The sequence below is a fragment of the Stenella coeruleoalba genome (genome assembly GCF_951394435.1).
Source record: "Stenella coeruleoalba genome assembly, chromosome: 5".
NCBI lineage: Eukaryota > Metazoa > Chordata > Mammalia > Artiodactyla > Delphinidae > Stenella > Stenella coeruleoalba.
The window spans coordinates 25,845,861-25,869,716 of NC_137150.1; the positions used below are offsets into that span (position 1 = coordinate 25,845,861).

General features: G+C 39.9%; 1 protein-coding gene across 3 annotated transcripts in view; it reads right to left on the reverse strand.

Moving 5' to 3' along the window:
* Positions 1 to 23,658, reverse strand: part of RASA2 (RAS p21 protein activator 2) — a 117,958-nt gene extending 94,300 nt beyond the window's left edge. For 2 of the 3 annotated variants that reach the window (XM_079922171.1, XM_079922170.1), the window contains exon 1: positions 23,495 to 23,658. In XM_079922171.1, coding sequence (XP_079778297.1) covers positions 23,495 to 23,618 — 124 coding nt within the window. In that variant the 5' untranslated portion in view covers positions 23,619 to 23,658. Of the gene's footprint in view, positions 1 to 23,013; positions 23,146 to 23,494 lie in introns of those variants that run through there. The other variant, XM_079922172.1, reaches the window with a different exon arrangement.
* Between the last annotated feature and the right edge of the window lie 198 nt (positions 23,659 to 23,856).

Consider the following 23,856-nt stretch of genomic DNA (forward strand, 5'->3'; position numbering starts at 1 on the left):
GCCTCCCAGATATGTGTTTCCAGGCCTGATTTCTCCTCCTCAACATTAGATATGAATACTCAACTGCCTCCCTGGATATCCAGTAGGCTTCTCAAATTTAACAAGTCCCAGAAAAACCATCTGATTTCCTCCCCTAAAACCCACTCTCCCCCCAGTCTACCACCATCTTCCTCTCGTTTTCTCACCATGCTCCCCAAACCTCCCATCCCCACGTCCAGTCCATCAGTAAATCCAGAACTCCAAAATAAATCCCAAATGCAACCACTTCTCCTTGCCTTCATTAGTATCACCCTACAATCCACTCTCCATCAAGGAGTATGATCTTTTAAACATACTTTTCAAGTCAATTACCCCCCTACTCCAATGCCATTCCATTTCACTTAGAATACAATTCCATTTTTAAATGCCCATTTTCATGGTCTACACAGCCCTACTGAACTGTCCTCTCCTCTCTGACCTCTTCTCCTCCCACTCTCCGCAGTGTTCACCTTCTTTCCATTCATCAACCATGTCAAGCTTGTTCAAGCTTAGGGCATCTGCCTGAAATGCTCTAACCCTACATCTTCATATGGCTGCCTTTTCCTATCATTCAAGTCTCAGTTCAAATGTCACTTCCTCAGAAACCTTTCCTGACTATTTATCTAAAGTAAATAATCCTGCTACCATATTCCATGTCTCTGTTTTCTTCAGAGCCTTTACAACTATCTGGAACTCTTAATTTTTACCTAAATGTTTATTTCTGGTTCTCTCATTCTTTGGGAGTTCTTGGTTCCCTCCTTCAATGCACGAGAACTTACTGAGCCCCAAGATCTAAAATAGTGACTGTTAAATACTGAGAAATATTTGCTGAATGAATATTAAAGAATCAAGTAAGTCTAGTTTCGAAGTTCTTGTGACATGCGCATTGGCTAAAAGGACACACAAAACTGTGGGTGCTGAAATCAGACACCAGTGTACTAAATTAGGAAAGCAATGTAGTTGGCATAAGGGAAAGAGCATTTCCATGAGAATCAGGAAACCAATGTTCCTGTATTACCTCTGCTACTAAGTAGACAAATGACTTCAGACAAATCTCTGAAGAACAGTTTTCCTAACGAAAGCCTGGGCTAGATAAACTCAAGTCTCTTTCTGCTTACCAACTTTAAAACTAAAGGCCAGGGACTTCCCTGGTGGCCCAGTGGTTAAGACTCCGTGCTCCCAATGCAGGGGGCCCGGGTTAGATCCCGCACGTCGCAACTAAAGATCCTGCATGCTGCAACTAGAGAACCCACATGCCACAACTAAGACTCGGCACAGCCAAATAAATAAATATTTAAAAAATAATAAATAAAACTAAAGGCCATTTAAACCAATATCTTTTAAAGAAGTCTAGCAGAAACTTAAGAAGCACCTATGAAAAACTCAATAAACAAATGATTTTTTTAAATTAAAATTATAAAAATCAGGGAACCGTCCCTCAGAGCTATCTGAGAGGCTGTCTCTCAGGCTTAAGTCCTGAGTAAGTCCACCGAATAAAACAGAATTCTCGAAAACTAAAAGTAGAATAAAATAAAATTAGAAAAATCAATGGAAAGGCACCAGTTAGATACTCACTGTTATTAAGTTTGCCACTGAGAGATTAGGGGAAAGAAATCAAGTTACCACGTCATAGAATAAGCATCTCAAGTCAAAATAAAGGAATCTCATCTTTTAAATGACCCCCAACTTGCCTAATATGGGTTGGCCTTTACAAATTCACATTTCCTAACAGGAAAAATAATATATATTTGAATTTGTATCCATCCATCTTCTCTTCCTCAAAAGACTACAATGTCCCTACCTATTATCTATAGCTCATCCATCTACCTGTGCTCTCTCTACCCCATTCCCTCCCTCTCACTCCAGGACACTGCCCAGCAATTCTGTTTTCATTACTTTCAACCTTCTCCTTTAAGTCTCTCCTTCTTTGCCGTCTCCCCTCTGTGTAATCCAGAGGGTTTGGGTTGTTTTTTTTTTTTTTTAACTAAAAATCCACCTAGGTCACCATATAGGGCCTGGAATATAAACAAATTTGGAATTAAATCATAATAAACATGCTCCATATCTAATGAGGGAATCTTAAATACTAAATCACTGCCCTTGAACATGTTGCTGTTCCATTCACACCAGTGCAATCTGAGAAAACTACACTATATAAATGTACACATATTCCACCGCCCACCTTTCTTTTTTTTTGTTTTTAATGTTTAGTTTTATTGCATTATAGCCGTGGAATATGGTTTGCATGATTTCTACTATTTTTTTTTAACATCTTTATTGGGGTATAATTACTTTACAATGGTGTGTTAGTTTCTGCTTTATAACAAAGTGAATCAGTTATACATATACATATGTTCCCATATCTCTTCCCTCTTGCGTCTCCCTCCCTCCCACCCTCCCTATCCCACCCCTCCAGGCTGTCACAAAGCACCGAGCCAATATCCCTGTGCCATGCGGCTGCTTCCCACTAGCTATCTACCTTACTACGTTTGTTAGTGTGTATATGTCCATGACTCTCTCTCGCCCCGTCACAGCTCACCCTTCCCCCTCCCCATAACCTCAAGTCCGTTCTCTAGGAGGTCTGCGTCTTTATTCCTGCCTTACCCCTAGGTTCTTCATGACATTTTTTTTTTCTTAAATTCCATATATATGTGTTAGCATACTGTATTTGTCTTTCTCTTTCTGACTTACTTCACTGTGTATGACAGACTCTAGGTCTATCCACCTCATTACAAATAGCTCAATTTCGTTTCTTTTTATGGCTGAGTAATATTCCATTGTATATATGTGCCACATCTTCTTTATCCATTCATCCGATGATGGGCACTTAGGTTGTTTCCATCTCCGGGCTATTGTAAATAGAGCTGCGATGAACATTTTGGTACATGACTCTTTTTGAATTTCGGTTTTCTCAGGGTATATGCCCAGTAGTGGGATTGCTGGGTCATATGGTAGTTCTATTTGTAGTTTTTTAAGGAACCTCCATACTGTTCTCCATAGTGGCTGAACCAATTCACATTCCCACCAGCAGTGCAAGAGGGTTCCCTTTTCTCCACACCCTCTCCAGCATTTATTGTTTCTAGATTTTTTGATGATGCCCACCTTTCTAAGAGGGAGACAGTGGGGGTTATTTTGTCTACAGAATCCAATGAACTTGACATTATCAGATATTTACTCAGAATAATTAAAATTCAAGTTCTACGTAATATATAAAATGGACTCAACATCACTTCCTAGAAAAGCAGTTGTCATAATCTTTGAATATCTGTCACTAATGTTCAAAATAAACTACACTGAAAAGTAAATTCATCTAATCAATGCCAGATCACCAATCAATCATGCCAATATATGTTGATTAAGTCAGCTATCAACACTTTAAACTGTGACTTCAAAATACAGTGGTAATTAACTGGCACTTTATAAAAAACATAAATCAAAATAATTAACTGTCACTTTATTCTAAAAAATCAAAAGTAACTAATGGTTAGAGAATTAACAAAAATAACGTTGTACTCAATATATCTCTAAGCAGAAAGATTAATTTAATAGCACACACTTTATATTAAGCTACACAAAGAAGTGAGGAACTTTAGAAGATTATACCTGTCCTGTGGGTGATATTTTCATAGGGCCTCACTAGTTCTAGTTGATTATTGTATATAAATAAGCAAATGCATTGGACAAAAACCAAACAAACAATAAACTACTGCTCCTTAAAAGGCAAGCTTCCAGACAACTTATTTTATAATCTCTGCTTCAATCCCTCCCCTCCTACTCACAGCCTAAACCTACAATTTGGCTTCTGACCCTATTTCTTTACTAGAACTTTCAAGAACACTAATAATATTAAGTGCTACCAAATCAAGTGACTGTTCTTCTGGTCCCACCTTATTTAATCACACTTCAGTGTTTGATAACACTGACCTTTCCTCAGCTTAGGTAACCCATTCTAATTTTTTTTTTTGAACTCCCTCTTTCAGGCTTTTCATCCACTACCTACACTTTAAATGTCAGGTAACTCTGAGCATCCACAGACCACTAAATTCATCATATAGGTGGAGAACCAATTTCAGGCATTTTTTTTTAATATGTCATTATAAAACAATTTTAAAATATACTAAAATACAAATACTTGTAAGCCTCTCAACATTATTTGATGGTATTATGTGCCATCTTTCTCAATTTATCTATAGCGCATTTGATGATGGCTAGCCTTCAGGAGAATCAGGGTCTATATCTGTGGCAGATATGGTGGGTCAGTGTTCATCATCTGTTACAATGTCCTTTGGCGTATGATTTCCTGTACTGCAGAGACTAGAAAGCTAAAAACTACATTTCCCAGCCTATTTTGTAGTTAGGGTTGTGGATGTGATTTAAATTCCGTTAATTAGATGCACTCGCTGGAAATTTGGAGGACAAAAGAGAAGGGAGGTTGCATTTATGTTGCTTCTACTAGCAAGTACTGTCATGGAGATGTCCAAGTTTCCCGCAGTAGCACTGGCTGCAGACCTTGTATCCAGTCACAGGTTTCATAGATATCAAGAAGAAGGGTACAAGGCATCCATTCTGTCACACAGGTTGTGGCCAGTGTGGCTTAGCTCTAGGGCCAGCAGCAGCAGGGGAATTCCCTGGCAGTCCAGTGGTTAGGACTCCATGCTTGCAGTGCAGGGGGCACAGGTTTGATCCCTGTCGGGGAACTAAGATCCCACAAGCTGCACGGTATGTCCAGAAAGTAATAATAAAACCTACTTCTAGAGCTAGCAGCAGTGACAACAGTTTACCGATGAAGATGGTTGCTTGTCGTTGGCTGTTTCCTAATAGTGGAAGATTCCTGATCATGGTAGAGGTGGCAAGGTTCTACAGCTAAAAGGTACAACTTCCTAATTTTGCAGGCACCTTTCTGATCCAAAAAGAGGTAGTAAATCGCTTTGTGGCCCAGATGCAATGTGGCTTTTGAATGTCATTCTTGAAAGTTGGACTAGAGTCTATTTCTTCAGTCTTTCTAACAATTCTGTAAGCCACTTAAAATCTTTTATTTAAAAAAAAAATCTTTTATTAAATCTCTCTCTGCTTACACTAGCTAGAGTTGATTCTGTAACCTAATCCTGACTAGCTTCTTTTCTTATCCTTTCTACCTTTTCTAACAAATTTGAAAGTCCCATCTCACATTACTGGTCATCGTCATCAGAGTTTGGTAAGTCTTTCAACTAGATGTGGCTATCTGGATCAAACATGGACTCAGAAATTATAAAGCAGTATCTCACTGACAACCACTTTTACTGTTCCATTAGACAATGAGTTGAATAGCAGAGCACACTCAAAAGGTGAATGCTTCAACTTGGGAAATGGAAACAAATGGATCCTAACTCTGCATGGTTGTATCTGCCTTTGGAAAACATTTCTTCATTTCCTACTGCAGCATTTGGATGTGGTTTTGAAAACATGCTCAATAATACAATACCATGTTTCCATGAATTTGGGAGTGCCAAATTCTCAACATCCAAACCATGTGCACCATTTGAGTACCTCCATCTTATCCTTAAATTTACACATTCTATTTTGACTCTAAAGTAAAAAGATTAAAATGTGTTCAAGACATTCAATATATTGCTAAGATATGACACTTGAGCAAGACAGCTGAAATAATGGAAATAGTTTTTACTTGCATTTGAATGAAAGTAGAAAATGTTTTTAGCTCATTCTTGATTTTTAAAATTCTGTGCATGCCAGGGTACTTCAATATGCAAAGGTAGATACTTCTACAAAGGCAGATGTATTATTGGCCCTACAGCAAATAGTATAGCTCTGACTACATTTACAGCTGTTGCTATTTCCTTCAACAATGAATCAAGAGCAGGAGGCATATTACTGACGAAACAACCATTCCTCTATGAAGAAAGGAGGCTGGCCTTCAAGCACGACATCTTTTACTCTATAACAACACCATTTCTTGTTGAATTCATAACTGGTACTCTTTAAGAACTTTTCAGTCTACATGACTTACAACATAATTGTTAACCAAATTTTTTTAAAAAATCTTCTCTCCTAAAGCATGGATTTTTAGAGATGAACCAATCCTCCACTGGGCATTTCTTCTCCCTCACAGATGTACTGCAAGTAGGCCAAGAACACCTTCACACTACACATCACTGGTTTTGTCAACCATAAAATGAAATAGCCGCCTGCCCATTCACGGGACATGAATTGTTTCTCTGCATCATACATATCTTGCAACTTCATATACAGAGTATATAACAAAATGCTGTATTTAGCTTTGATCCCCTTCCTTCACACTGTTGCCTGTTACTTTTTTAATACGTAAACATATATATCACTCCTTGCTCAAAAATCTTCAATGGCTCCTCCATATCTACCACTGCCCACCTTGCAGGATAAAACCTAAAATTCCTTTGTCTGGCATAAAAACCCTTCATAATCTGGCACCATCTACTACTTAATCTTTACCCCCACAAGTTATGCTCCAGCAGTACTGTACTTTTAGTTCCTTGAAAACACTGTGTTCTCTCATGCCTCTGTACATTTTCAACACTATCTTCATAGCATGAGATGCTCTCACCTGATCTTTTTTCTCCTGAAAGCTCTGCTTAAGACCATCTTTGTAAAGTCTTCCCTCAACTCCTAGGTAGGCATGTCACCCTTTCCTCTCTTCCCTACTACATCTTATATGCACTTCTACTCTAAGGATCGTATTGGATTGCACTTGTATTTCATTCAACAAATATTTATTAAGTGCCTACGGCATGCCAGACACCTTTCTAAATGCTGGGAATATAACAATGAACAAAACTAGGTCTCTGCCCACGTGGAACTTTTATACAATTGAGACAGTGGGGACAAGCATCATAAACTCTTAAACAAGTAAGTATATAATATTTATTGCCATGGAAGAAAATAAAGTAAGGTAAGACAGTGAGGGAGTGCCAGGCCCAGAGGGTAGAGAGGGAGGAGAGCAATGTTATTCTATACAGGGAATCAAGGAAGGCCTTTCTGTGAAGATATTTGAGGAGATACTTGAAGGAGGTCAATGAGGGAGTGAGTCATGCAGATACCTGGGGAAAGAGATGATTAGCAGAAACAATAAAATATGCAAAGGCCCTGAGACAGGATAGTTTGGCACACTGAAGGAATAGCAAGGAGGCCAGTATGGCTGTAAAACAGTAAGCAAAGTAGGAAGAGCGAGGAAACAGTAAGAGATGAGGTAGGACTGGGGAAGGAAACAGGTTAAATAGGGTCTTGCAGGCCAATGGAAAGTCTTAGGCTTTTCTGAATGAGATGGGAAGCTATTGAAGGATTATGGGCAGAAGAATGGCATGATCCAACTTTTGTTCTAAAGAATCACTGCAGAAGGAAAAGGGTGGAAGCAGGAAACTAGATAGGAGGCTATTGTAATCATTTTGATTAGAGATAACTGAGACTAGGGGGGCAGTCCTGGCATGGAAAGAAGTGGTCAGCTGGGCATATATTTTGAAGATAGAGCCAACAGGATTTTTGATAGTTTGCATGTGGATGTGAGAGGAAAAGGGGTCAAGGATCGCTTCTTAAAGGGTTTCAGCCAGAGCAGCTGGACGGACAGAGATGCCACTTCCAGAGGAAAGAGTCTCTTGTTGGGAAAGAGGGATCAAGAGTTTGTATTGCGTATGTTAAGTCTGAGATGCCTATTAGATATCCAAGTGCAAATGCAAGTGGGCAAAGAAGTGCTGGCTAGAGATAAAATTTGAGAATCATTAGCAAGTACATAATATATCTCAAACCTTAAGACTATACAGGATCACAAGGAAGGTAAATGTGGAGAAAAGAAAAGAGATTTGAAGACTGAGCCTCAGAGCTCTCCATCATCATTTTGCATTAGTAGAGTTAAGAAGGAACCAGCAAAGGAGACTGCTACATGTCTCTTCGCTGAATATAAACTTAAGGGACAGGACCAATGCTTAGCATCATGCTTAGCTTATAACAGTTAATGAAATATCTACTGAATAAGTATAAGTATGTGTATGTTTATAACTTTAGCATGGGCAAAAAAAGGGGTTCTAATATCACATCACGAATTATAAAATTGCATATAAACTTCTTTTTATAAGTTTGATATAAGTTTATCCATGTCAACTGCTCCAAAGTTTTAAAAAGAAAATGTCTCCTGTATACAGTTACCAAAAGCACTAAATTTCAGAATTTTTATAGTGTTAATACAGAGATATCATATTGAAAACAAACCAACCAGTCCTGAAATGCACACATTCAAACATTTACTGAGTGCCTACTCAGATGCCAGGGATACATTAATGAGAAAACTGTGTCCTCATTGAACTAACACAGATGGACAGATAATAAATAAGATAAATAAATTAAAATGGTATGTTAGTATTAAGCAGGAATGGGCACCACATGAAATGGCAGAGGGAGGGGAGCCAAGGAAGGCTCCACCTAGAAGGTAACTTCTGCATAAATACCTGAAGAAAGAGGGGAGACAAGTAACTATTTTATAGAAAATAGCTTTTAGTCATTGGCAAAAAGTAAACAATTTAAACCAAGAAGATAAACACCATTGGGAATCAAAACCAATAACCTACATTAACAGAAATAGAAAGACAGTCAACTCTCTGTGTACAAGATCAATGATTCTGTGCAAAGGTCACAGGTCCAGAGCCTACCATATAAATTTTACCTAGGACTAGAATCCCAAATATCAGGGTATTGGGTAGAGATTCCAGTGTTACGCTTCTGGGCATGGATGTGAGTATGCACATATGTGTTTATGTGTATGTTTTGGGGGGACTGTGTGCATGCATATATATCTATAGGTTTGTATGCATGTTTCTGTGTGTCCGAGAGGGGAACACTACTGGGATAAGTAAGAAAAGAAGATAAATATTTATCAAGCAGTTGCATGCTCCGAGACAGTGCTAAATATTTTCTCAAATACCTCATTTGGTTGGTACAACAACCTTGTGACATAAGCATTACTGTTCTCTTTTATAAACTAAAAAAAAAAAAAATTCACAGTTACACAGCTGGCACAGTGAAATGACAGAAATCAAATTCCAAAGCCTAGTCTTTCCATTCCTATTAATGTCTTTCTGAACACAGCAGTGTTGAGAGGAACAGACAGCTATTCCTTCCTGAAACTATCCTAAGAGATCTTGTAGAATCTCCAATCTATTTCAAAGGATACCTTAAGCACAGAAATAAAAGCCAATACAGACCCGCCAGCGTGATTAACTCCCAAGAGAAACTGCAAAGGGCCAGGGTCCTGGACAAGATGATCCGAAGATAAAGATTATTTGGAGTGGGAGGAAAGCTAAATCATAATAATAGTTCACTATATTCATTTATCAAATAAATAATACATTACACATAGATTTTTTTAGGGACTTCATATATATTATTTCACTTAATCTTCAAGGTAACTTCTTCCAAGTAATTTTTTTTTAAATACAGAAACTGGGAATGGAGGGATAACATTCCAGGAGTAAGGCAGGCACAACGTGAACAAGTTCGGGAGGTGGAAACAGGAGGAGCACCTTCAAGGAGGCAGTGAATAGTACAAATTGGCTAAAGCGTAAAGAGAGATGAAAGGGTTATAAGAAAGGATGAGACTGTAAAGGAAAGGTGGCATCAAACAGAACCTGGAATGCCAAGCTAAGGAGTTTTAACTTTATTCAGGAAGCAACAAGGGTCACTAAAAGTTTCTGTGTGATCAAAACTATGCTTCAGGAAAATTACTAACAGTTACTGGGCCTAAACTAAGGGAATAAAGGGAAGATGCGAGCAAAAGAAAAATGGAAGAGGTACTACAGAGAGAAAATTCACAGAATTTGGCCTGAGTGACTTCAGGATATGATGTTCTAATAACTGGAATAGCAACCTAAACAGAGGATTAGACCTTTAGATGGGGGGCAAGATATAAAACTATGCAAACATTATCATTTACATACACAACAAAAAAATGGAGTGAAACAAACATATGCTTAAAAATATAACAGCTTCAGTGTCGACAAGCTTAGAATAAAAGTAAAATGCTGTTATGCCATCTAATTATAGACAAAAAGACAATCCTATACGTGTTCTTTTTTTTTTTTTTGGCTGCACTGCGAGGCATGCGGGATCTTAGTTCCCCGACCAGAACTCAAACCCGTGCCCCCTGCAGTGAAAGTGTTGAGTCTTAACCACTGGACCGCCAGGGGAGTCCCAAGACAATCCTATGTAATGTTAACATATAAGGTCTTTCAAATTTTCGTATAATGTTTAATTTTAATTTTTGCAGTAAGATGAAAGTTGCACAAAATTCTGAAAACATATACAGTACTGGTGCAAGTTAAACAAATTCATTTTGGAGACACATATGAGTTTCAACGTGAGTTTTGTACTTAATGATCTGCATGTCCCTAGTCTCAACCTCCTGCATAAAAAGAGGTAATTATAATGCTTCAAGGACTACTGTGACCATTAGCTGAGGTCAAGCACTTACCACGATGCCTAGAACAGAGTAATCACTCAGTAAATAGTAACTAGTAGTGCCCTTCCTTGGTTAGAGATTCCTAAAAATTAGCATCTGTACACAATTCCCTTCACTCAAGCCATAAGGTTCTGACCAAAGATAATCTGTAATTTAACAACGAGATACACCAGAGAAGCTCACTTTTTTTTAATGAGACTTTTATTAAAGAAATAATACATTTCCACTAGAGGAAATAGATGCACAAACACCTAACCTTTCTATACCTCGGGCTGCACATCTCTAAAATGAGGGGTTTGAACTATTTCAAATGGGGGGGCACAATTTGGGGGTCAGCTAACCAGAGATTTATTTTGTCTGTCTTGCATAGTGTTAGGAAAAATGTAGCCAACATCTAGAAACTGGGAGAGTTAATAATAAATAAATCCATATTTCTGGTTTCTCTTTAATAATCAGAGACCTGGCAACGTGGTTCTGAGTAGAAACTGTAGACAGACAGCCTCTTTTGAAATCCTAACAATCCCCACCTGGCTTTAACTTCACTATGCCTGGTCTCTGTAGACTGGAGTTTGCAACACCTTAACTAGTTAATCTTCTAGGCCTCCGTAGAGATTTAAGATCCTGAGAGATAACACCTGAAATGTTTTAAAATGCACATGGCAACACTGATTTCAAATGTTTTTAGATATTGCTACCTGTGGCCAGTTTAATCTCATAAACACTACAAGAACTGGATATACATTTATATTAAATAGCTGTTCATCAAGAAAACTATGAATATTTACTTTACCGATTATCACTACTGTTTACGTTACAACGTGCCAAGCACTATAGCAAGTCATCCAATCTTCCCACAACCACTCTGTAAGATTAGAATAACTACCATTACGAATTTATACAAAAGGAAGCTGAGGCTCAGAGAGGTTAGGTGATTACTAGAAAAGTAGCAGAAAATCATGTTTTCAACATGCTACAGTTTCATTTATCATTCAATTTCTAGATACCTAATAAATATTTCCTATAAAGAAATCTTACAGAAGAGCTCTCTCTTGTTCATTTTTTACAGTTCTCAATGGAGAAAGGAAGAGAAAAACTGCCGTAATCACACATGACCTTCCAAAAGTTTTCCTATTCACCCTCTTCAGAGTATGTCGGATTGCCCCAGGTGTACAGTAACAAAAAAGGAGGGGGGGGGTACCTAAGAACCACTGAAGAGAAAAAAGTTACATAGCTGTTATTTCGCTCTCTAGTTGTCATCTCGAAAGCACCACTGGGAAGTTAGACATTTACATTTGTGATACTATTGAGGCAGAGAATGAGACACCAATAGGCATATGGTGACTGCTGGAATATCTACTAGTAAGTAGCGTTTTCCAATGCATAAATTAACATAATCAGATAACTAGATTGTCAAGCAACTTTTCTTACTCCCAATAAATGATAAATTACCTTTAAAAATATAATCTGAGATTCTATAATCCCACTCAACTGGTCATCTTAAAAAAAATCAACACATTACATAATTCCTAGCAGAAATCTGGTTCTATGGAAGAACAGGCACTATGATATCAACCTGGGACCTGGAGGTTAAAGAAACAGGGAATAATAAAGTTTCACTAACACTGCACTCCTACTCCATCACGGAAATAAGGTACTGTGCAATCACCAGTAAAACATAAACGAGGTAATAGCATTGAGTGAGCACTTGAGTGGGCAAAGGACTCCAGGAATCCAGTATAGTTTAGGTGGTTAGCCTAAACTCAGTGAGCAAAGAACTGTCTTGTGGTTATAAAACCTGAACAACATAAAGTACAACTCTTGACAAGGCATAAAGTCAAGGTTAAAGCATGAATTCCATGGCAACTCCTCAAAAATGCCCTACTAGGTAAGATGCAGCTCCTCAGTGTGAAAGTCTACAGAACATAGTTAGGGGCCAATTGTTTTACACAAGTCATGTGCATAATAATTATCATACAGTTATCTATATTGCTATCATATTAATCACCTCCGACTGAAGCTTAGGCCAGAGCAAGAAGTTAGGAAACTACTGTACATGAAAAGGCAAGTTTCGCAAGGTATTGCCAGGAAACCTCCATGGGTTATAGAGAGACGTCACCAAGTTGCAGGCAGGATCTTCCTGTGGTTTGCCTTGCCCACTTCCGGTTTCAGTTTTGAACGTGTGCTGATCCCTAAGCTCCCTACAGCCCCCTTCTCAAGTAGCAAACCAAACTCTGAAGCACATATGGCAGAAATCTCTCCTAGAATAGGCCAATGGTCCCTACAGCTACAAGAAACTTAAAGGCTCCTAAGCTGACCAAGAGAGACTAGCATGGCAAGCAAATGAAAGGCCCAAAGCCAGGTGGTGACAGAACTAAGGGCTACATGGACAGGCCATATATGGGATAAGGCTACTATTTCTGATAACAGCATCCAGGAAGCCAAAATGGGACTCAGTCATGATCCAGAGTTTTTCAAAAAAAAAAAAAAAAAGTGGCACCTAGATATAAAGAAGTAGCACCCACACAGGTGCATGTATATGGGGTGTGTGTGTGTGCACGGGTGTGTTTTCTAAGAGAACCGTTAACATGCACAAACCCACATGAGCACAGCCAAGCAGACAGAAGAATAACATTTTTTGTGAAACCCAAAAACAGTACTAAAGATAAATTTTTATAGCATTCCAACGTTCTAATTTTATTGACATTAGACCATAACCAATTTAGGGATAATTATTAACTTCTTGACAACAGAAATGTACTCATCAGTTCTTCCCAATATACCAACTCACAGGCAACTTGGTAGAGAAAAGGACATGGACCTTGGCATCTTAAAGACCTTCTGAATACCTGCCCCTGCCCCTTTGAACCCTGAGCCTTTCCATCTGCTTCTTTGCTAAAATAGGAATTAATAACAAATTTCTTCATGAAATTGGATTAAATGAAATAATTTACAAAGTATCCTAACAGAGTACCTGGAAAAGAGTAAATACTCAATAATCGTTAGTTCACTTCCCCCATCTACCAAGAAAATTTTTTTATAAAATAAAACTGTCCAGGGACTTCCCTGGTGGCACAGTGGTTAAGACTTCACGCTCCCAATGCAGGGGGCCTGGGTTCGACCCCTGGTCAGGGAACGAGATCCCATATGCATGCGGCAACTAAGAGTTGGCATGCCACAACTAAGAAGGCCATGTGCCGCAATTAAGGAGCCCGTGAGCCACAGCTAAGTCCCAGCACAACCAAATAAATAAACATTTAATAAAATAAAAAATTAAAACTGCCCAAATTCAAAACGAAGAGGTTCCGTACTACTCACACAAATGTTAACAATATTTTAAGGGATCAAAATTATTCTTTTTACTATATTCCTCTGAAACAAAATACTGAATTTTTTTAAAGTCAACTTTCTGAATACAAACAATTGGTGAAAACAGGCAGAGCATATGGGAATTCACTGTATTACTCTTACAGTTTTGTGTGTGTGCAGTTATATCAAAATTAAAAGTTACCCAAAAAATTGACAGAAAAATTGACTTTATTTCTATGTGCACTCAAAATGTTACCCAACCTAACATTTGGTTGTCCTTATTTTTGCAGATAGGATAGTCTTCAACAGTTAGAGAAAGAGAGGCTCTCACAGAATAAGACAAATATTGTATCAAACTCACTTATACAAATAGTCATTTTTTGATAACATACCTCATACATAAATACACTCTCCAGAAAAGTAAACCTTTATAAGGCCAATTCCCTTTGTCCACCACTGACATAACCAATGTTGCTTATCTTTTCAAACACCTTTCTGTGCATTTTTCCATATACATATACAGAAGTCACATATAACTATACATACCACCCTAACAACTGGCTTCCTTCTTATTCAACGATACCTCTTGAAGTTCTTTCCTTTCATACTATAGATACATCTCATTCTTTTTAGCCATATATGGGATAAGGCTACTATTTCTGATAACGGCATCCAGGAAGCCAAAACTCAGTCATGATCCAGAGTTTTTCAAAAAAAAACAAAAGTGGCACCTAGATATAAAGAAGTTGCACCCACACAGGTGCGTGTAAATGGGGTGTGTGTGTGTGTTATAAAATATGTTTATGAACATACTACTTAGCCATCATCCTACTGATGGACACTTAAATTGCCTCTGTATTGTTTTACCAACAAGGTAATATTAAACATGTTTGTATATACCTCTTCTGCAACCGTGTGTTTCTGTAGGGCAGATATGTAGAAGTAGAAATGAATAGGGTATACACACTTAAATTTTTAACAGATATTGCCAAAATGCTCTCCAACACTGCTTTCCAGTTTAAATTCAAGCAACAGTGAAGAAAGTACCTGTTTCCCTAAACCCTCACCAAATACTGAAAGCAATGAGCTCTTCTTTTTTCACAAACTGATGACTTTTTAAAATCTGTATTTCCCTGATTAATTTTTGTTAAACCTTTCCAGTATTTTCTTATGTTTACTGGCCTTTTGTATCTTCTTTTCTGTGGAATGCCTATTCATATCCTTTATTTTTCTAATGGCCTTTTCCTTTTTAAAATTTGGATGAACTTTTTATATACTCTGGACACTAACAAATAAGGAGTATAGATAGCAGGTTAAGAGTAACAGAGCCAGTCTGCCCACGGCTCACTCACTGTCTCATCTTGACAAGTTACTTAGTTTAGCCTCAGTTAAACTAAGGCTCAGTTACACTAAGGCCTCCGCACCTCAGTTTCCTCATCTGTAAAAATGTGGATAATAACTGTACTTATAGAGTCACCATGAGGATTAAGTTAGTTAATATACTTAAAGTGCTTTATCTTTTTTTTTTTTCAAACATCTTTATTGGACTTAAAGTGCTTTAAAACAGTGCCTGGCACAGTATAAGTGTTATATAAGTGTTTTCTTTTTCCTCTAAGATTTGCTGCCAGTATCTTCTCCCAATCTATTGTTTATCTTTTAGCTCCTGTTTATAGTTAAGTCTTCATTTACTTTTCCTCAAACAATTCTTTTTCCATCTCTATTCTAATATCAGAAAATTATATATGTAGATGAAACAAAAGACTGCCCTCACTGGATCTCATAACCAACTTCTCCTCAAGAATAAACAGAGACATCAGCCAAAGGATCTAAATTTAAAAAAATCTTTCCGCTAAAAAGATAGCTAACTTCCTTACTGCATAAAGCATTCCCACAAATCAGTAAGATGACTGATAAAGGAGCAGGGAAAAAGGCAAACCAAATAAACACCAAAAAATGCGGAAAAAAATAGCTCTTAAAAATATGAAGAAAGGGGCTTCCCTGGTGGTGCAATGGTTAAGAATCCGCCTGCCAATGCAGGGTAGTGTTCGAGCCCTGGTCCGGGAAGATCCCACATGCCGCGGAGCAACTAAGCCCCTGCGCCACAACTACTGAGCCTGCTCTCTAGAGCCCGTGAGCCACAACTACTGAAGCCCGTGTGCCTAGAGCCCGTGCTCCGCAGCAAGAGAAGCCACTACAATAAGCAGCCCGCGCACCACAACGAAGAGCAGCCCCGGCTCACCGCAACTAGAGAAAGCCCGCGCGCAGCAACAAAGACCCAACACAGCCAAAAATAAATAAATTTATTTTAAAAATTATGAAGAAATCCTCAACCTCATTTAGAAGTGCAAATTAAGACTAAATACTAGGTGTTCCTTTTCATCTTACAGACCAGTAAAGATCAAGAAGTTTTAAAATACACACTATGGGGGCGTAAAGAAACAGGCATTCATATATTGCTGCTGGGAGCATAAACTGTTATAGTTTCTATGAAAAGCAATTTGCCACTATCCTTTGAGCATAAAAATGCACATACCACTCAATTCATCAATTTAACATCTAGGAATTTATCCTACAGACACATGCATTCATATGAAAAATAAAATACCTACAAAATTATTTATTGCAGTAATGTTTGTAATAGCAAAAACTGGAAATAATCTAAATGTCCAGTCCAGGGGACTGGCTAAATAAACTGTGGTATATAGAGATGACGAAATTTTATGCAGCTGTTAAAAAAATGAGGCAGTTCCCCCTCCCTCCCTCCCTCCCCCCATATATACACACATATATTTATGAAAAATCGTCAAGCTACTACTATTAAGTGTAAAAAGGCAAGATGCAAACAATGTGTATATTTTTTTATGATATGTATATTGGTGAGACAGAGATGTTAATACTCACACATTTAAGTATAAATGCTTAAATAATCTCTGTATGCATACGAAAGAAATTAATTGGTAATGCTTGCTTCTGAAGAGGGAATGGCTAGGGGAATAAAAGAAGTGAGAAAAATTAACTTTTTAATGTATACCTTATGTACCTTTTGAATTTTGTACCAAGTATTTGTACTATCTAATCAAATGAACAAATAAACCTTTAAAAATAATCAATTGAAAACCTCCCTGTGATCACACCAAACTTTCAACTGGTACCCTTTATTCTTTTCTTGTTTTTTTTGTTTTTTGTTTTTGCCATGCCACGCGGCACGCAGGATCTTCTCCGATCAGGGATTGAACCCGTGCCCCCTACATTGGGAGCGCAGAGTCTTAACCACTGGACCGCCAGGGAAGTCGCTGGTACCCTTTAAATGGTCACGCACAACAGGTTGCTAACATTCAGGTAGTTGGTGGCTAGTCTGTTCAATGGGCAAAAGCTGAGGCTCACCATCCTAGCTGCCCATTAACAAACCCTGTGGAATGTTTTAAACCTACAGGTGTCCAGGTACCACCCCAGAAATTCTGATTTAGTAGGTCTGGAGTAAAGCCTGGGCATGAGAACTTTTTAAGTTCACAGGTGACACTGATGGGCAGTCAGGTCTGAAAACAGCTGAGTTAGAGCATAACAAAAAAAGGTAAACATCCAGGCTCAGTCTCCACCTAGATTACAACCACAGTTTCATCACTAATCCTAACTACTTCACAAAGTTCTTAAAGAGGAACAGATGAGAGGATGTAGCTGGCACAGTGAAAATCTATTACTACTTCTAGATATTATCATTAAGATAGGCAGTGTAATCTTCATATATTAAACACAGTACTTTTGCAACACTCATACTAATGAGTTCATCCTACGTAGCATTTTAGTAAAAACTTTGATAGTAGTGGACTAGTGCCCAACAGGCCATTAACTGTATGACAGTGGAGTCTCTGAGTGTCAACTTCTTCATTTGCAAAATGAGGGGACTGAACAGGATATGTTCTCTACCTTCCAGCTCTAAGCTTTTATAATTCTCTAAGAATACAAGTGTCTAAAAGCAACTATTGCTTTAGGATAAACTAGTAAGAACCTTTTTCATCTCATTCACTGCTTAGGCCCATTTCACAGCCCAGTAGGTTGGTGCCCTAACACACATTCAGATATGTATTGTGTACTGCTGAATAAAGTAATGTCACAAAAAAAAAAAAACAAAAAAAAACTCGTTAGGATTCAAACAATATTATCTAATAAATCTTAGTGCATATTACACACAATAAGTATACTAAACACATTTAAGCATTAAAATAAAAGCATCCAATGTACTGTCTTAAAGTATTAATAAATGTTTCAAGTTAAAAGGCAACAATCAAAGACTCAGTGCTGGGCGGGATGTTAAAGACCACAACCAAACCCTTCATTTTACAAGTAAGAAAACAGAAGCTCAGCAAAGTTAAAGAATTTGCCCAAAGTCATTCTGTCATTAATGATATTCTTAGAACTAATATCACTGTAACAAATTTGTCAAGTACTGTTCATTCATGTTTGCATGTCTACTGGTATAGCCTTATAAAGTATATTATTTTAGCTAGGGATTTTGGTGAAAATAATGACATACAAAACTAAAGATGTAGAAATTTCTTAATATACATAAAAAGTTTCTTAATTTACATTAATTGATTACTATACAACAAAACTGATAGCAGCACTCAAAAGCAAACAGAATTTCATTAGTAGATAAAACATAATCTGCTATTATTTTCAAATAATTTCACAAAGCACATTAGCAAGAAATAGGATTAGTATCTATGATTAAAGGATAAAACGATAGTTTTATTTCAGCTACGTTAGTTCCAGTCTCTTAAGAGTCTATTCAAAGAGTTCTAAGTTAAAAAAGAAAAATTCTATGAACTCATTGAGGTTTACCTCCTGTCTTCCTCAGAGCAAATGATTAGCGGACTGCTCTGTGAACTTTTACAAAGAACCCTTTTCTCTCATTTCGATCCATCTGAAAGATGGATTCTTCCTCCATCTTAAATAACTCATCATCTCATTTCAAATTTCTGACAATAATGAGTTCTTAGCATGAACAAACCCTTTTTAAATCTCTCTCTATTAATTTATTAAATAACATCTCATTTCAAATGTCTGATAATAATGAATTCTCAGCATGAATAAACTCTTTTTAATTTCTCCCTCTCAATTCGATCACATTGGTCAATAAAATGTTCTGATTTATATTTTATTACCAAAAAATTGAAACCTCCCATGACAAATAAAAATATTTAATGTGTAAGGTGGGATTATTAGATTTTTCTCTTACAGGCTCAGGACCAATTAGTAACAATATTCATGGAATACAGTCAGGTAATAATATTCAACCCCAATAATAAGCAATCAGAGCATTTAGATAAATTTAATCCTTTTCCTAATACGGCAACTTTGGCATCAATTCAAACCTAAGCTCAGTTGGAACTGTGATTTTGAAAGGGATGAACTTCCTGCCACGGACCCATGTAGTTTGTCTTTAATAATACTATCATCTTCTAGTTTGTTTAGCTGTAAATTTTACAGAACACTTTCACATACAGTACATATCTCAAATCCTCCTCAGGATAACATAGTGAGAGGTAAGACATTTTCTAAAGGCCTATTTTGTTCTAGCCACCATGCTGACAACTGGACATTAAAAACAAAAAACAAAAAAAAAAACAAGAATGAATTCTACCTTGGAAGAACTCACAGTCTAATGGGGGAAAGAAATGATTTCTATACAATGTGTTACAAGGAAATCAACAACAACTTGTGATCCCCCAGCAGTACAAAGGCCTACCACATTCTCTCCAGGAATGAGGGTAGCAGTGTCCCGCACACACGGCTTTGGTCAGGGGATCACATGGAGCAGGCTTCTGAAGGACGAGTAGGAGTTCCCTGGCATAAATATGGGGTGGAAGAAAGGAGAAGACACGCCCAAGCAGAGGGAACAACATGTACAAAATGGCTAGTGATGAGGCATTATTCCCATTTTAAAGGTGAGGAAGACAAGCTCAAAGGTAAGTGAGCTGCCTAAAGTCACATGAATAATAATGAACAACGTATGAAACAGAATTCAAGTCTCCTGATTTTAATCAGCTTTGTACACCAGGAAATGCCAGCACATGTTGGACCAGAACATAAAATAAAGTTTTTAGCTACTACTTTATTACTCCTTCCTAAGAGATGGCCCATATCTGATTCAGTTCCTGGGGGGATGAAGAGAATGATCGGGGAGGGGATTTATTTAATCCTCAAATCAAGCCTGTGAGATAGAGGTGTTTTAACTACCCCCACTTTACACACAAGAACAGAGAGACACACAGAGGTTAACAAAAGTCAGAAATTAAGTGAAGAATCAAACCCAGGTGACTAACCTGACCAAGCCTCTAAACTCAAGCACTTAACCATATCCCACAGATCCTACACAGGGAGACCACGTGAGTTCTGGGACATATCGTGGTCCCACAGATCTTGTACTGTACCACACATCTCAACGTTCACACAAATCCTCATTGGCTCCCTTATCAATCCGGTCTCCCTTGAGCAGGTCAACCCATGCATAAGGTGGTCTGGGCTCTTTGAGCAACATTTTTACAACATGATTTAACTGGATGAGAGCAAACTTAACAAAAAACAGTAACCAAAAAGGAGGACATGACAAAATAACAGCATGAAGCCTGAAAGTATAAAGGAGAAAGCCCCAACCCCCATCTTTCACTTGTGTATGGGATTTTTAGGGGGATGGGGCCAATGTCAAAGTGCTTCAAGAGGACTAACATACCGGCCACTCACTGCACAGGAGTTCAGACCAAAGGATGGAGTCTGGAGTACAACCTTGCTTTCCTTGATGAAAGGTTCATACAACTCTAAGACATCCAACAACTAAACCTGGCTCTTGAATATTAATATTTGGAGCTGCCATGGTTTCCTACTGCACTAATATGACTTCAAGGAATTAAGGGTCCGCACATAAGCTCAAATACTGTAGCAACACTGGATTAGCTAATGTCAGTTGATTGTTTGAAAGTGACCACAGAATGTCATTTCACCCTGTGAAGTATACGGGGAATATATGGGATATATGGAAATATATGGGAAATTTAATAAATACTGGAGTGATATGCCTAAAGAAGGTTGTGGACTACTATTCTAGAACTTTAGAGAGATATAAATCCAACCCTCCCACTATCTGCTGGAATAATCTGGAGTTGAAGGGTCCTACCCAAGTCCAGGAGAAAGAACATTTCCTTTCAGGCTCACTTTCAGACCTAAGAATCTATAATTCCCCAAGTCAAAGGCTCTCAATCAGCAGTTGGAATCTGCCAGCACATCTCCAGGCTGGTGGGCACATGAAGCTTTCCTCCGAGGTCTCTCTCCCAGCATGGTGAAAAAGAAAGCTGACACAGTTACCCACACCCCCAAGCTGCTTAATATCTGCACAGTCAGAACCGCTATCATCCCATTTCTGTGACTTTAGCACCTGCTAATAATGACACTTCCAGCCCCCCAGCCCCCAGTCTGCAAAACCCACATGTCAGTTTCAGGGAAACAGAAAACAGCATCTCTTCACAGGGTTCTGAAGGTCAACCAGCTCTAGATCACACCAGCTAAAAGGAGGGCACAGAAACGGAGAGGGAGATGGGGGGAAGCTTCGTATATAAGTTTCCTAATATGTTTTTTCTATGAAACAGACACTCCATGACCTGAGCTATAAGCTGAGCAACTCAAAAAGCAAGAAGCTGACTGCGATAACAGATGTAGTACTTCTACTATGGTTAAAGAGGTAATATCATTCCCAGCAGCTGGATGTTCAATCTCCAAGTCTGGGTAGTGGGGTTGCTCTCCCACAGAAACAAAGTTGAGTTTTTTTATTTGTAGGCCCAAGTTCCACTCACAGTGATATCACTCACTGTGCTACCTTTGCCATGGAGCAGGTGAAAGTGCAGGGCAGCTAAGTCCTTCTGGAAACAGCCCAACCCTAACTCTCGATTCCAAGATATGTGTATATGTAGTTCCATGGTACAACCTGCAGCTATGTAAATCAGCGAGGCTCCAATAGACACTGCCTAGCATCAAGTGACACTAAAATGTAAAGCAGTGAAAATCTGAAAAATCAGATCAGTGGGGGGGTGCTCTGGCCCATTCATTTATAGTTTTCCCAAATATTAAATTAGATATATGCAAATATTAAGCATAAGACTTAATTTGAATACTGAAAAGATTTTATACCCTAGTAGGTTGTGCTGGGATCTTAGACATAGACAAGATCTCCTTCTCTGGTGTCATTTTTCCAGGTTTTAAGAACTGTACTCTCTTAAGAACCCCAGCACTACTTCTGGAAATAAAAAGGTGAGAGAATTTAATATGTCTGCTTCTGAGGTTTAATAAAATCCCAAATACTTGAAAGGGGGATCAACTTGAAAAAGGCAAGTGGGGAAATCCAACCTCACTTAATAATATCACTATTCAGGAAGAGGAAAATTTTACATCCTGTGCAAGAAAGAGCATTGTTAACCATTTTAATGCAATTCGATTTTCTTCATACAGAGTAAAAAGTACTCCTAATGACTAAGGGCTATTTACAGGAAACATGAAGCATGTAGCATGTTTCCAATCTGAGGATACTCAATCAAGAAAGCAAAACTAATTTTCAACCAGAGCAAAAATAAACTGTATTGACATATCTTATCTTACAAATAGCCAAAAAAAAAAAGTGTTTCCTCTGAATAAACTACAGTACTGTGAAAAAATTGGCAATCTGACGCCAAAGGGTCATTTTTAAAAAAAATAAATGTCCAAATGACTGAATTCAAATGGTCTGTCTACAGTAATGCTCAGGGCCTCTGAGTAAAAATGTGAAGGCAACTAGGATGGCTCACTCACGAATAACAATTAAAGGCATAAGAAAGAAAGGAATTAAGTGGGTTAAGTGCGGGCTGGATGACTGTTTTGAGACCTGCTCACAGGAAGCCACTACATCCTGCCTTAAGTCCCTGTCAGTCACGCTGTCTCTCGATTCAAGTCCCCGCCGCAGCGAGGTGGGGCGAGTACAGGTGTCCGGCCCCAGCCCCTCCCGGAGCGCTCACTCGCGAGCACCCGTACGGTGGCCACTCGAGTCCCAGGGCGGACCGTTTCCCCAGCCCTGGGCGCCCTTTCCACCCTCGCCCCGGCTCGTGAACCCAGAAAACAGGCAGCCCCCTCCCCTCGGGCCAGCCTCAGTTCCCCGCCCTCCTCCTCCTCCTCCGGCCGCGCCTCCCGGTAATTACCGCCCGGCTCCCACCGCCGGGCCGCTCCCGACGCCAGCAGCCGCCCGCAGGCCTGCGTAGGAGGGCAGCCGGAAGCTCCTCACGCCCCCAGCTCACGCCCCCAGCCGCAGCCCGGGCCGGGGCGTCCCAGCGTCCAGGCCGCGCCCCAAAGCCGAGCCCCTCACGCCGGCGCTGCCCCCGCAAACGGCGCCCCCCCCGGTCCCCGGCAAATTCCCGGCTCTCCACTCGCTCCGGACTGGGGCAGCCTCAGCCCACGCCGCCCCGTCCGGGAGACGCCTCCCCCAACACACCCCCCTCCCAGCCTCCCCGGGCCGGTCCTCCCCGCGCGCCTCGCCCGGCCCCCGCCCAGGCCCCTCTCGGCCCCGGGGTCCCAGCGCGGCTCGGCGCCGCCACCCCCACGCGCCCGCCGCCCCCTCAGTCCCGCGGCCGCCGGCGGCTGCGCCGCCGCCGGGTGGGTTCCCTCACCCCGGCCCCAGCTTACAGATCTTGCCCCGCAGGCTCTGCAGCACTCGGACCTCGCGACTGTCCTCGTCCCCGGCCTCCGGCTCTGCCGTCGCAGTCGCCGCATCGGAAGAAGCCGCAGCAGCAGGCGCCGCCGCCGCCATGGTGCCGCCCGGCCTGTACCGCAGCCTCGCCGCCTGCGTAGCGGGGCGAGGCGGAGCCCAGCCGCGGCCTCCGCGAGGGCGAGCCGCGCCTGGCCCCGCCCCCCGGGCCGCGGCCGGTCTCGCCCCGCCCCGCCCCGCTCCGCCCTGCCCCCGCCCCACCAGGGGCCCCGCAGTCGCCGCCCCCGCTCCCCCGAACCCGGGCAGCCAGGCGCGAACCCACCTCTTGGCTTTCCTCCTC